The 14,811-nt window shown below is 35.2% G+C and overlaps 2 protein-coding genes across 2 annotated transcripts; one reads left to right on the forward strand and one right to left on the reverse strand.

Annotated features, from left to right (window-relative positions):
• Positions 1-541: 541 nt before the first annotated feature.
• LOC123671440 (programmed cell death 6-interacting protein) lies at positions 542-11,634 on the reverse strand. The gene is made up of 16 exons (XM_045605301.1): positions 11,429-11,634; positions 11,133-11,251; positions 10,952-11,079; positions 10,738-10,891; positions 10,553-10,677; positions 10,380-10,481; positions 10,107-10,326; positions 8,806-8,929; positions 8,574-8,751; positions 7,202-7,354; positions 6,978-7,136; positions 6,660-6,875; positions 4,760-4,909; positions 3,432-3,576; positions 3,097-3,312; positions 542-1,135 (listed from the first exon to the last, which is right to left on the reverse strand). Exons 1-16 carry the CDS (start codon positions 11,632-11,634, stop codon positions 975-977), a joined length of 2,556 nt encoding a protein of 851 aa, XP_045461257.1. The 3' UTR covers positions 542-974.
• Positions 11,635-11,697: 63 nt separating this feature from the next.
• On the forward strand, positions 11,698-14,729 carry LOC123671441 (F-box/WD repeat-containing protein 4). The gene is made up of 5 exons (XM_045605302.1): positions 11,698-12,242; positions 12,294-12,575; positions 12,626-12,913; positions 12,969-13,239; positions 14,492-14,729. The coding sequence occupies exons 1-5, from the start codon at positions 12,031-12,033 to the stop codon at positions 14,669-14,671; spliced, it is 1,233 nt and encodes a 410-aa protein (XP_045461258.1). The 5' UTR covers positions 11,698-12,030; the 3' UTR covers positions 14,672-14,729.
• The last annotated feature ends 82 nt before the right edge of the window (positions 14,730-14,811 follow it).

Here is a 14,811-nt window from a genome sequence, read left to right on the forward strand (position 1 = left end):
ATTCCAAATGATCATTTATTTTTTTTTAGACCGTAACAGTAATATTTGTCGTTAAAAATATTTTTCAAACACAAAACAAAAATATCTGGACATAGCAGAATTTTTTCGACTACTACTGATTTGCTGATTTATATTCAGTATGGTCATTTGACCATTTTAGTCCCGAAAATTTGATAGAAGGAGCAAATGCTCCTTCTATCAAATTTTTTTGTTTTTCTCGAAATTTATAGTCTTGGTTTTTTCTTTTTGCTCTTTGAAAGCCGCTCATCCAGTTCTTCCACTGAACTATCTCAAAAAGTGATATCCAAAGCTTAGATTCCGAATTAGACTTGAGTTATGTCCTTCTCAATCAAAATGTAAAATTTTTTAAATTTGATTTAGAAATAAAAATTTTTATTAAAACTTTAATAAGAATAATTCCATCTCGTTAACTTGCTGTTAATAAATGAAAGCTTTCTTTGTGTATTGTATTGTGTATTGGCAATAACATTGCCAAAAAAACTCAATCCTCTTCTTTCTTCTCGTCATAAAAAAAAACAAATAACTCAATGGCCATTTTATTCAATAACACTATAAAATAGCACAATATATAAAAATAGAGATAACTAGGTACCATGTGAAAACATATTTAAATTATTTTCTATAAGTTTGTTAATTCTGAAACGATTTTATCAATAAACATTTGAGACTTTGTTTTAAAAATGCAACAGACTATTAAAATTAACATACAACTGAGTCACATTATCAAATCGACGTTACTTAAAAAAAAAAGTTCATAATATGTTAACCATGTTTCTCGAAGCTCTTATAGCATTATCCATCAACGTTGCTCCATTTTTAACGAATCAAATGTTACTACAAAGCTAATATGAAACAAATATACTTATATATTGATGCATAACTGTTTGAATATCTAAAAACTTCATAACCCTATCAGCGCTTGAAGATATTTCAATCCGAATGAATCGTTTGATCTACCACTGACGAGGATAACCTCCAGGGGGTGGCTGTTGAGGATATCCTTGAGGAGGAGGTTGTTGATAGTACCCCTGAGGTGGGTAAGTGCCTGGTGGATAGGCTTGAGGTTGTCCTGAATAGCCAGGATTTTGTGGATAACCGCTCTGGTAATTGTAATCTGAAATTGCAAGTAAAGTTTTGATAACAATACTGATCGCCTTGATCAAATGAAAATATAATATTTCAGTCATTTGAAGTCTTCATTCAAAATTCGAGCATTCCAGTACAAGTTTGTTTGAAATTCAATGCAACATGGCGGATGGGCGGAGCTACAGTGACGACACTAGTGGTCTCGTTTTAGATTGGCTGCCGGTTTCTGAGCCTAAATATGGCGGCTTTTTGATTACGTTCTCCATTTAACTGATTTTTGGGATTTATTCAAAATGTAAGGCCCATTTCATTAAGTCACTGTAGTAGGTATTCTTCAGTTGAATGAATTTGTTCTATGCAGGGTGGCCACTTTTTCAATGGGATTGTATTGGTAACTTTTGAACCATAAGAGTTAGAAGGTCGGTCAAATGGAGAAAAAGTTGCATTTATAGAAGCATTGTCAAGCAGTTCAAACAAATCCAGATATCATAAGAAAAGTAAATTCTGTCATTTTGATTTTTTTTTCCCCACTTTATTTTAAATATTATCAAATAATGTTACAGGAATTTTTTATTCGACTGTAAAATATCCTCAATTTTACGTAATCAGATTTCGTATCCAACGTTTCGTACTCTCTAGATCACCCTCAAACTCATTTTTTTCCATACGGACCTGCATATTTTATGACACTTTCCAAAATGACTTTTAACGCTAAATTCAACAATATATCATACAATGTCATTCAAACTTGATATTCCGGTGATTTTGACCATTATCCAAATTTCTTTGGGTCGGATCTGTATTACATTTAGGTACCTTTAGTTTAATTAACAACATGCAATACATTTCGATGAGAAAATCAACCTACTCCTCTTGAACTAAATGGAACATATCAGAATCAAATCAAGAAACAAGTAATAATTATTTACATATTTCAATTCAAAGAAAAATCGAATGATTATTCGAAAGTAAATGAAAATGAATGAAGTAAGTGTTCGAAATGTCCACCACTTTGTAAAATGCACTTAACGGTTCTGGAACCCATACTTCTTATACATTTGCTCATTTCGTCTTCTTGAATACCTTCCAATACATTCTCAATCTTCTCGCAAGAAATCACTATTGTTGGATTTGTCATCTGTTCTGTTGAAACAAATTACAGAATCGAACTTTATTTTGATATCATTACGATATAAGTTTTGCAAGGCTTGGTATTCAAATTTAAAATCATTGTATTCGCGTCTCTTGACTATTTTATTAACAGCAGTTTTTGATAATTTGCATTCACTACAGATCCGACCCAAAGAAAATTGGATAAGGGTCAAAATCACATAAAAATCAACTTTGAATGACATTGTATGATATATCGTTGAATTCAGCGTTAAAAGTTATTTCGAAAAGTATCATAAAATATACGGGTCCGTATTGAAAAAAATGAGGTTGAGGGTGGCCCAGAGAGCACGAAACGTTGGATAAGAAACCTGATTACTTCAAATTGAGAACAATTTACTGTCCAATAAAAAATTCCTGTAACATTTTTTGATAATATTTGAAATAAAGTGGGAAAAAAAGAAGAATCAAAATTACAAAATTTACTTTTCTAATGATATCTCAATAACCGGCCCTGATAATCCCGATTTGTTTGAACTGTCTTACAATGCTTCTATGAATGCTACTTTTTCTTCATTTGACCGACCTTCTAACTCTTATGGTTTAAAAGTTACCAATACAATCCCATTGAAAAAGTGGCCACCCTGTATACAAATCTATCAGGTCCAATAATTTCATTTTTGTCCAAGTGTCAGTTCAGTTCAGTCAATCGTATTCTTAAGTTCTATGGTTAAGCCCCGCAATTCGCCATTTGTAGGCTCAATTTGAACGAATTGTCGCCACTGTGTTTTATTAAGTCATTGTAGGCGGCGCTTATACGCCCAATTGTCACCACTGTCTTGAATAGACACTGTCTCGTTACCATTTCACAATACTCACTTTGATAAGGCAAGGTACCATAGGGATTGTAACCTTGAGGCATGGGTGGAGCTGCATACGCCGGATAGGGCGTGTTAGCGGGAGGGGCAAAGGGTACAGGCATGCCCTGTACCTGCACCGGATATGGAAGGTTACCGCCTTGCGATGGTTGGGGAACTTGTGGAGCTGAACCTGCTTGGTTTTGTGGCGGAGTGGTAGGACTATCTCTCTTCGCATCTGAAAATCAAACATCGATCGTTCGTAAGCTCACTAAATCTAACGAAATTATTTTTCACAAGATTGGAGAAACAAGAGAGTATTAGTGATACAGAGTATTCAAACCCCTGAGTACTTACAAGTATCGACACTAGGGAAAGGAGAGTGAGGCACAGGAGCCGTGCTTCTGCTAGACTCCTGGGTGAGATCCTTCAGCAGCTCCTCTTTTTCAGTCTTCCTGGCAAAGCAATAATCCGACACCTTATTTTGGAACGCCACAAGTAACTACGGGAAAAACTGATCGTTATAAAACTTGATGAAAACTAACGAGGTCAAAAAAAAACTTGTAAAGGGTGTTTTTTTTAGAGCTATAGAACTTTAAATTGCAATAAAACAACGATGGATTATTCGATTGACATGAATTTTATTCATCCGCAAGATAATCTTGTGGCATTACATTTTAAATATGATTTCTGGCATATGACCGCCACGGCTGGCTCGGATGTAGTCCAATCTGGACGTCCAATTTTCGATGACTTTTTCCAACATTTGTGGCCGTATATCGGCAATAACACGGCGAATGTTGTCTTCCAAATGGTCAAGGGTTTGTGGCTTATCCGCATAGACCAATGACTTTACATAGCACCACAGAAAGTAGTCTAGCGGTGTTAGATCACAAGATCTTGGAGGCCAATTCACAGGTCCAAAACGTGAAATTAGGCGGTCACCAAACGTGTCTTTCAATAAATCGATTGTGGCACGAGCTGTGTGACATGTTGCGCCGTCTTGTTGGAACCACAGCTCATGGACATCATGGTTGTTCAATTCAGGAATGAAAAAGTTAGTAATCATGGTTCTATACCGATCACCATTGACTGTAACGTTCTGGCCATCATCGTTTTTGAAGAAGTACGGACCAATGATTCTACCAGCCCATAAAGCGCACCATACAGTCAGTTTTTCTGGATGTAACGGTGTTTCGACATACACTTGAAGATTAGCTTCACTCCAAATGCGGCAGTTTTGTTTGTTGACGTGGCCATTCACCCAGAAGTGCGCTTCATCGCTAAACAAAATAAAATGGACGTAGTGCGCGATACGTATTCCATTATTTTCGAAATAAAATTGCACTATTTGCAAGCGTTGTTCAGGCGTGAGTCTATTCATGATGAATTGCCAAACCAAACTGAGAATAAATCACTTGACAGTTGTCAAATCGGTCGCCATCTTAAACAGTAATACCAACTTAAAGTTATATACCTCGAAAAAAACACCCATTACCATACCACACTAGGCAAAAATTTATGCGACTGCATTTCTCTGAAATAAGTCATTTTTTTAGAATACTATCGATATGCATAAAGGGCATTTAGTTCTTGGATTCTTCAAAAATGCCATTTAATATATTCCTCAAAGTATCGGATTCAATTGAAATCTACTTAAGGAATACATAAAGTTTGCTTCTTACTTGAGTCAAATCATTGTAAAATTTGGTCCCTTCTTGCAGATTGTTCAGAAGCTCCCTGAAAGCGTCATGTGCACCAGCCAATGAGCTCATCATCTCCTCTCTCTTGCCAGCGGTAGAACCCCTTTCTTGCATGAACTGAGCATTGGCGTCCTAGAAATCATAATTTTTCTAGAAATACGGAGAATTCACCGACAAATTTCAATATAATGAGTAGTTAATTAGCACATTGTCGTCATACACATAAAGCAATTTCAGTAAGAATCTTTCGTGCATTAATAAACACCCAATACTTCAGTCTGAATATAAATCCGAAGCAAAAACTTCCTAGACATACTGTCAAAACAAAGATATACAGGGTGATTCACCGGGATGGCCTATTAAACGTTTATGGAAAACTAATCATAATTTTGAGCTGAAAATTTGCATATTGGGGTTTGAGACAATGATCTTTCTCCCTAAAATATTTTCAGATCTCTACAACTTCCGGTTATACCGGAAACAGACTACTACTTCCTTATTTCGAATGGCACACCCAGTATATTATTGCATCATTAGATAGCTTTTTTGATGGCAATTTCGGCAATATGCCATATCTTGGGTAAAAATTCAACGGTTCATGAGTTATTGGGATTCTTATGAAAAAAAAGGTGGCGATGAGGACTCACATTTTTTTTAATATTTCAGCAGAAAAAGTTTTTTCCAAAAAATTTTTGTTCTTTTTCAATTCCGCAAATACGTAGTATTATAAGACTGTTTTCGGCTTGGACCAAAAATATACAGGGTGTTTATAAGAGGATCATGAACTTGGACAACTCAAATTCATCAAAACTCAAGATTTTCAAATTAGAACCTATATTTTTTATTATTTCAGTCGATTCTACGTACGAAAATAGTGGGGGTTACTTCAGCAAACCCTATACCTAAAATGAATACTTCAAGAGTTATCGGGGAAGAACTTCAAATGAGAAAAAACCGCTATTTATAACTGTGAGAATAACTGTCTGTTACTTCCTTAAAACACAGAAAGAAAATAAAATTCGATGTTTGGATAACTAAATTTTACATTTCATGAATTTTAATTAATTTTTCGTTGGTATTGTTGAGAAATCCATAAACCAATACAATTTTCAATTACGAATAATTCATTACAATTCATGAAATGTAAAATTTAGTTATCCAAACATCGAATTTTATTTTTTTTCTGTGTTTTAAGGAAGTAACAGACAGTTATTCCCACATTTATAAATAGCGGTTTTTGAAGTTCTTCCTCAATAACTCTTAAAGTATTCATTTTAGGTATAGGGTTTACTTAAGTAACCCCCACTATTTTTGGACGTAGGTTTGACTGAAATAATAAAAAATATAGGTTCTAATTTGAAAATCTTGAGTTTTGATGAATTTGAGTTGTGCAAGTTCATGATCCTCTTATAAACACCCTGTACATTTTTGGCCCAAACCGCAAACAGTCTTATAATACTACGTATTTGCGGAATCAAAAAAGAAAAAAATTTTTTGGAAAAAGCTTTTTCTGCTGAAATATTCAAAAAATGTGAGTCCTCATCGCCACCTTTTTTTTCATAAGAATCCCAATAACACATGAACCGTTGAATTTTTACCCAAGGTATGGCATATAGCCGAAATTGCCATCAAAAAAGCTATCTAATGATGCAATAATATACTGGGTGTGCTACTTGAAATAAGGAAATAGTAGTCTGTTTCCGGTATAACCGGAAGTTGTAGAGATCTGAAAATATTTTAGGGAGAAAAATCATTGTCTCAAACCCCAATATGCAAATTTTCAGCTCAAAATTATGATTAGTTTTCCATAAACGTCTAATAGGCCATCCCGGTGAATCACCCTGTATACAGCAATACCTAACCTAAGATATAACAAACTAACCGTAATCCTCTGGATCAACCCATCCTGTTTCTCGATGCTCTCCCTAACTTGTTTCTGTAAGGGACCGTAGGATTCCCCGAGTAGTTCCACAGACAGGGCGGGTTCGCTTATGGCGCCATCTTGCGCCAGAGCGGCCATAAACTTGTCTTTCATGTCGATGGCGCCACTCTTCAATTCGGATTCGATCACATCACGCTCTGCTTTCAAAGTTTCAACCTATAAACATATCAACATCAAGATAAAAGAATTTCGATAAAAAAAATGGTATGTTTTTTTAATCGATGGATGTTTATTTCATTGTAAAGAGGTAGCTCTCACCTCTTCCATCAAATCCCTGAGAGTATCGACTGCGCCACAATTGAGACAATCTTCGGAATTGCCCCTTGGTATCGCACCCTCCCATTCAGAAGTGGGCTTACTAAGCATCATCATTCCTTGTCTATGTTTCTCGAACTTCTCACGTACGATCTTATCGGCCTGGAAATGAAAAACACGGGTCACAACCCTAACCCCCACCTAACCTCTAGTCGGCTCAAACTCACGTTTATCGCGTTGTTTATCAACTGGCGATACTTGGCAGAATTTGAGGTTAGCATCTCGGTGAGTTTGCTAGAGGGCGTTCTGGTCCATTTCTCCTTGAATTGAGCCCTTAGGGAATCGTCAGATTCTCGCTCTTCGTTCAACATTCTGTCGGTCTACAAAAAAAAAAAAGAAGGGATTGAATTCTGTATCATTTGATTCGAATTAAATTAATTAAAGAATTAAATTAGGTCAAAAAAGTTCCGGGAATCGAGTCAATAAAACACAAAATATGTATGATGATGCTCAATCTCCATTCATATAGGTGACACTTGTGCCAATTTAGCAACAGAATTTTAAATGTTCAAATTCCGGTAGTTTTTTGACGGAAGGTATATCTACTCAAATGAGCATTATAAACAATACGCTCTATTAGTGTGACGTCACACACCGCCATTTTTCGTTCTCCTGTCAGTTTTCGGAATCCAAACAAAGAAATTGTCATTCAAATTAGTACGGTGTCGTTGAAGGAATTGGCTTATTTTCATAAATAAGAGTATTTGAGCAACGATTTCAGTATTAATTGATAGATAGAAGGAACGAGGTTAATACCAGTTAGTTCGAATCCTGTATCATTCCCCAGATTTTGTAAAAAGCCGTGTTTATTAGTTGAACTTTAAGTTTGAACTTACTGGCATTAATCTAGTTCCTTCTGTCTATCAATTAATAGTAAAATCGTTCCTTGAATAATCTTATTTATCAAAATAAGCCAATTTCTTCAACGACAACTTACTAATTTGAATGACAATTTGTTTGTTTGGATTCCGAACACTGACAGGAGAACCAAAAATGGCGGTGTGGGACGTCATCACTAATAGAGCGTATTGAGAAAAGTATGTCCTTCAAGTTAAACATAATCCAACACAGATTATCTATGTAACAGAATTGAAATCAAGGTTATGTTCATTTAAATGGCACAGATTAACAAAATATTTATCAAACGTTATTTTTTAAATAAAATACCTTTATTATCTATCATTCCATCTTATAATTTGTACTTACTGAACAACTCTAAATCTCTATTGTATTCATATTAAATATGCCTATTGAAGTATATCTTCACCTATCTTCAGAAGTATGTTTTTACTCTACTCAACTAGTGGCACAGTTAACCTAACAAAATCTAGACTAGCAGTTCAGATGATAATCTTCATCAAGGTTTTCTTTCGTTTCAACATCTTTACCGCCTTGAATTGTGTGGTATATCTTTACCCTCCTCTAGTTGCAACAAACCTAACCTTAAAAACCTAAACAAATAGTTCATATGGTTTTTCGGATAACAACGCACATCCTCATCAAAATTTTCTTTCATTCAAATAAGCTTCAATAACTCACCTCGTCTAGTATGTCTTTGTTCCTCTTCAACAGTTCGGGAAGCTCATCGATCAACGTTTGTAGCTTGCTATATCCACCTAGGTCACTCACGGCATTTGCCTTCTCTATAATAGATGGCGGCAGGTTTTTACCATCAGTCATCTCAATAGAAGCTGGTAGATTCATTACCGTCAAAGCTCTAAAGTGACAAAAAAAATATTTTCAATTCATCTTGTGTGATTTCAAAACTTACCCATTAAGCACTTGAGTTGACTCCCTGAGCCGTCCAATTTCAGCATTGACAAGTTCTTGCTTCCTCAGATCGTAAGCTGCCAGAGCTTGGTGTACTGCCACTGGTACAAGTTCGCCAAAGAGATCTGGGGATAGTTCGAGGAATATATTCCTGAATTGTAGGTAAATTGTGTGTTTTTTTAGAGCTATAGAACTTTTATTCGATTGACATGAATTTCATTTATCCGCAAGATAATCTTGTGGCATTACATTTTGAATATGATTTCTGGCATATGACCGCCACGGCTGGCTCGGATGTAGTCCAATCTGGACGTCCAATTTTCGATGACTTTTTCCAACATTTGTGGCCGTATATCGGCAATAACACGGCGAATGTTGTCTTCCAAATGGTCAAGGGTTTGTGGCTTATACGCATAGACCAATGACTTTACATAGCCCCACAGGAAGTAGTCTAGCGGTGTTAAATCAAAAGATCTTGGAGGCCAATTCACAGGTCCAAAACGTGAAATTAGGCGGTCACCAAACGTGTCTTTCAATAAATCGATTGTGGCACGAGCTGTGTGACATGTTGCGCCGTCTTGTTGGAACCACAGCTCCTGGACATCATGGTTGTTCAATTCAGGAATGAAAAAGTTAGTAATCATGGCTCTATACCGATCACCATTGACTGTAACGTTCTGGCCATCATCGTTTTTGAAGAAGTACGGACCAATGATTCCTCCTGCCCATAAAGCGCACCAAACAGTAAGTTTTTCTGGATGTAACGGTGTTTCGACATACACTTGAGGATTAGCTTCACTCCAAATGCGGCAGTTTTGTTTGTTGACGTAGCCATTCAACCAGAAGTGCGCTTCATCGATAAACAAAATAAAATGAACGTAGTGCGCGATACGAATTCCGCACAGAACCATTATTTTCGAAATAAAATTGCACTATTTGCAAGCGTTGTTCAAGCGTGAGTCTATTCATGATGAATTGCCAAACCAAACTGAGAATAAATCACTGGACAGCTGTTAAATCGGTCGCCATCTTGAACAGTAATGCCGACTTAAAGTTATATACCTCGAAAAAAAACACCCTATACAAAGAAAATGACTGAATCCTTGGATCATTTAGAGTAAACAAGTCCTTAAACATGCAGCCACAAACGCATGTGATATACTAATTTTGAATGTGAATCATCTACAGGGTGATATTTCTTAATAAACGCATTTTAGCCTGTTGCGCACAAGAACTATCTTAAACTTGTTTCTTAAAGACCTAAGAACGAACCTACAACCATTTTGAATTTTTGACACTCACCTTTGAAATTTTGACTCATGGGCGTTTGAACAGGGAAGAGTCTCACCGGCTGAGCCTTTCCCAAGGGTTCCAGAGTCTTAACGTCGGGAATTCTTTCATGATAGATGAAGTCGTTGTCTTTCGTGGCCTCTGCAAGGTTCCTTTGGGCCTTCAGGAATATGTTGTTGAACAAGGTCCTTCCAGACCTTTGATGGGATGCCTTGAAGAGTTCTACGGAATGCTGAAAGAAATATGGCTTTATCTCCAGCCAGGAAATTATCGGTTGACACTTACTTGTAACCTGGCAAGTTCTTCACCTATCAATTTTTGATTCCTGCACACTAAGCTCTGGTAAAACTCCGCTATAGCGTGAAATCCAGCTTGCTTACCTGCAATCTTCAACAATATTACAATTAATTATTCAATTTAACTAAATTCAGCATGTAACAAATATAAGGAAAACTTACAATTGGAATCCACTCCTTGTCCCAAAGTGGTTTGAGATTCTCTCTTTGGAAAATCTTCAAAGCTTCATTATAAAGATCCTCACAGGAAGATGCTAACTTAGCCACAATGGCATCTTTCATATTATCTAATCAGAAATTATCAATGAATAAATGTAAAATTACCATCGAAACTATGGTCTACATACCATGGATTGCCTTGTGGACAAAAATCTCTTGAGCCTGTGCCAACATCAGAGCAGACAGAGCCCCCAAAGTATCTGGATTCAAATCTGGTGTAGGATCTTGTTGAATTGAAAGCATCACTGTAGATTTAAGGTGATGGAAAATACCAGCTGATTGCTGAAAGGGTAAGATTACACATCAAAATCTGCTGTTGGAAGCTTATATGATTCTTATTACCTGGAGAAGTTTGACAGCCAATTTCAGACCTTCATCGCTCTCAATACTTTGGTTAGCTGCGACAGAACTTTGAAGAGCAGCAATATTGAACAATACGCAAATTTTTTCATAACTAAGGGAAGAGATAGCTGAAATGTCGTATATTAAAAAAGGAATTATCAAATTCGCTATGTTTACTAACTCAAACTTTGTCTAGATCCAAATATCGACCCTTTGTCAAAGGCATCTTTCCATTTGAAGGGGATCTGGAGCTCATTAGGTGGTATCTTCGATTCAATAGAGGCCAATTGATCATAATATCTACAAAAAAATATTTCCTTCAAATTCACCTTTTTCGTTAATAAAATTAACGGAGTCAAAGTTATATTTTGTGTAGGAGCAGCGGATACAAGAGATTATTCACAATTTGAATAAAATAAAACCACAAAATATGTTTTCTTGATTGATATTAAATGATAATCAAAGTATGAATCATACCCATAAATAATATCCAAAGAGCTCTCGTACTTCTCGAAGGCTTTCCAGATAGCATTACTTCGGATCTTCGCAAATTCATTTATAGCATCCGAATAATCGACAGGCTCATCGGCCGTACTAAATCTCGATTGTATCACATTTTGGAAAGGTTTAACTACATCGATTTCTGATGGTTTTTTCAGGGGCACTTGCAACAACTCAGCCATTTTGATTCAAATAGAAGTCAATTTGTTTGACAACCTACTGGACGTTTTCTGTCATTATACATAACTTTTTACAGAGAATCCAACACAATGCATAAAAAATCACTAAATCAAACCTTCAAAATGTTTGTTTACAATGGTCAACTTGTCAAAAATGTTTGAATAGCAATGCCAAATTAAGTAAAAAATCTGGAATAAGATTTTCTATGCAATTGATAAAATTTTCTCAGATGAAAGAGACTCCTGCAATGTTTGGAAAGGAAAATATAATAACCCAACATAACCATGAAGTTAAAGTCCGATGTATAATCCATATGATTTGTTGTATTTTAGCAATTCTATAATATTATTATTTTATTTTTCTCAACATTAAAGTATAAGTGATAAGTAACCATAATCATGTCTCTCGAAATTGTGTTGTCCTTAGAAAATTTTTCTACAGAAATATTATTGACGATATTCAGTTATTTACCAAAAAGAGACTTAATTAGTTTGAAGAATGTATGCACACGTTTTTATAAAATAGTTAATCACCATTGGGATGTTCTTCTTTTCAATCGTCGCGAGTTGTACTTGGTTACAAATCAATGCAGCGACTATATTCAAAAGAGGTGAGTTGAAACAATTAATACTCTAAAAATTTACGATGGAATTTTTTTAAGGTCTCGAAAACTGCTGGCACCTTTTGAGAAACATAGAATATCAAATAATTGGAAAGTAGGCAGGTATAAGGAGAGTAGTATATATTTATCAAGGGCATTCATAACTCAGTTTTATCTCGAAAAGAATTCAATATGGATTGGTAAAGGTGGTTGTATTAAATGTTGTCAAAGAGTTGGAAACACAATTAACATGCACAGGGCAAAGTACAAGTTACATGGTTATAATCATACAGAAGTTTGCAAATTTGTTGTAAGAAATAATTATGTAACAACTGTGAACAGGTGATTTCATATATGATGAAATTGCAATGTTTATATTGAATTTTTTATAGGGATTGTCTTCGTCTATTTTCACTACAAAAAAGAGGGTACACTTCTGTTATCAATTTCAAAGAAATGTCCATGTCTAGTGTTGATATGGAATCCAATGTTGTAGTTATAGGTAGTAAAGATGGTGCAGTACAATTATTCAAAATTTCACAAGATTCTGATTTAATACCAAGTGAAAAAATTGAATATGATGACCGAATATGGTCACTTGCTTTGAATGAAAACACATTAGCTGCAGGTACTGCCGCAAATAAGTCTCGAATATGTATTTTTGTGAAAGATATAGAAAGGTAAGACATTGAACATCTAATTTCTTTCTGAATTTTCTCAACTTCTATTCTTTAGTGGTCAATCCTTGCATAAATTCTACGCCAATAAATACGGAGCAGGTATTCTCCATTTGAAATGGCAAAGTCCCTTTGTGTTATGGTCAGGAGGGTATGATTACTGTTTGAAGAGATGGGACCTAAGATTGGGTCAATGTGTACAAACATTTTTAGACCCGTGTGCTTCCAAAATCAACTGTTTCGATTATGATTTAATCAATACAGTTATAACAGGATGCAATGATAGCAGAGCCACCTTATGGGACGTGAGAAAGGATAAATATGTACAGGTAAAAGTTACACCGTCATAGGGTAAATGCACTGGTTAGCCGACCGGTACTGGCTCTCGACCATTCCGTGATTTCAGATAAAATAATAATAAAAATATATCATGTAGTGCAAAATATTTCCGCTGTACGTGTTCTTGACCATTCTACCCTTCCAAGATAGTTTGCATAGTAGGGGTATAGGTCAAAGTTTTCGCGTTAAAAATTAGTTTATAATCGTCTATCATAGCAAAGCGTTCTTTCTCGTCCTCTCTTAGAAAAGTGCTTTGTGATATGTGACCAGAAAACAGTAATTATTTCTTATTTTAAATGAATTATGTGTGTATATTTTGTTCCATATGAACTATAAGATATATTTTTAAGTGTATTTCAATCAAAAAGCAAATAAATGTATATTTTTTTGTTCAATATTCGACGGTCGCGAACTGGTATTGGAAAATTTGTATCTTTTATTTCTCAACCAAAGTGGCCGAGAACCAATATGTCACTTTAATAATTGTTTATTTCAACCGATATATTTCTGTTGGATCATTTTCGTGTTTTTTCGATACCCTGATTCATTTATATATCTACTTTCTGAATAATAGTTTGTGACCACTGAATTAACGTTGAAACACTTATTTCTACCACTCATTTATTCGCGGTTGAGAACACATTTGATTGTACTTAATTCTCGACCACTGGTGGTCGGTGTTTTATATTTTATTTACTCATCAGTTTCTAAATAGATATTAAGAGCAAAATAACCAAAGAATGTTGTATGAGTTGCTATTTTGAAATATTTATAGAAAGTGGAAACTTCTGCAAAATAAATTTTTTTACGTTCCGAATGTTTCTTACTTAATTACCTCATCTGAAACCCATGTGAGTGATAGGTAGTGATTTCGATGGTACGGTACGAAAGTAAGTACTAATCACTCATCTCGCTCTAAAGTTTCATATAAAATTTTCAAGTGGAGCGGCCACTATTATTAGTGGTCGAAAACTAACACAAAAATGGTCGAGAACTCTGCGGCGTGGTCGTGAACCGAAGGTTATTGAGATTTTCTATATGTTTTCACATTTCAAAGGTTTAATGCGAAAAGAACGCTTAAAATTATATGACAAATCATTTAAAACTCTCCAACTTCATTAAAATTTAATAAGTTTATGTGTGAAAAAATCATGCTCGAAATCGATGTTTCTGTTAACTGGTCGAGAACCAGTGCATTTACCCTATTGAGAACAAAAAAAGAATGGCCCAATATTTTTCCAGATATATTACATGGAGTCTGCTAGTCGCTCTAGAAGAAGATCGCCCATTCAAAGCATAGCATTCGATGCGGAACATTTATTTGCTGCAACCGATCTACATATGAATATACTGGATTTTTCTGTGATAAAGGGGGGTATTCAAGATTATAGTGAAATTTTTTCTACACAACTTGTGATATAAACTTACCTGATTGATATTTTATCTCTAAACTAAAAAGAAAATAAAAAATAATGCTAGACTTCAGGCAGTGTTATTTACCTGTTGCTTTTGATGATGGCATTTCTGTTATTGAAGCATTCATCAAAGAATCTCCTTGCTAA

Source organism: Harmonia axyridis, chromosome 1 (genome assembly GCF_914767665.1).
Source record: "Harmonia axyridis chromosome 1, icHarAxyr1.1, whole genome shotgun sequence".
Lineage (NCBI taxonomy): Eukaryota > Metazoa > Arthropoda > Insecta > Coleoptera > Coccinellidae > Harmonia > Harmonia axyridis.

Coding starts and splice junctions, on each gene's coding strand:
- LOC123671440 (XM_045605301.1), bottom strand. CDS start 11,634: ATGGCTGAGTTGTTGCAAGTGCCCCTGAAAAAACCATCAGAAATCGAT. Junction 10,482..10,552: donor ACAAGGAGTGGATTCCAATT/GTAAGTTTTCCT, acceptor ATATTGTTGAAG/ATTGCAGGTAAGCAAGCTGG. Junction 7,355..8,573: donor ACAAAGACATACTAGACGAG/GTGAGTTATTGA, acceptor TTTTTTTTGTAG/ACCGACAGAATGTTGAACGA.
- LOC123671441 (XM_045605302.1), top strand. CDS start 12,031: ATGTCTCTCGAAATTGTGTTGTCCTTAGAAAATTTTTCTACAGAAATA. Junction 12,243..12,293: donor AGCGACTATATTCAAAAGAG/GTGAGTTGAAAC, acceptor AATTTTTTTAAG/GTCTCGAAAACTGCTGGCAC. Junction 12,914..12,968: donor TTTGTGAAAGATATAGAAAG/GTAAGACATTGA, acceptor TCTATTCTTTAG/TGGTCAATCCTTGCATAAAT.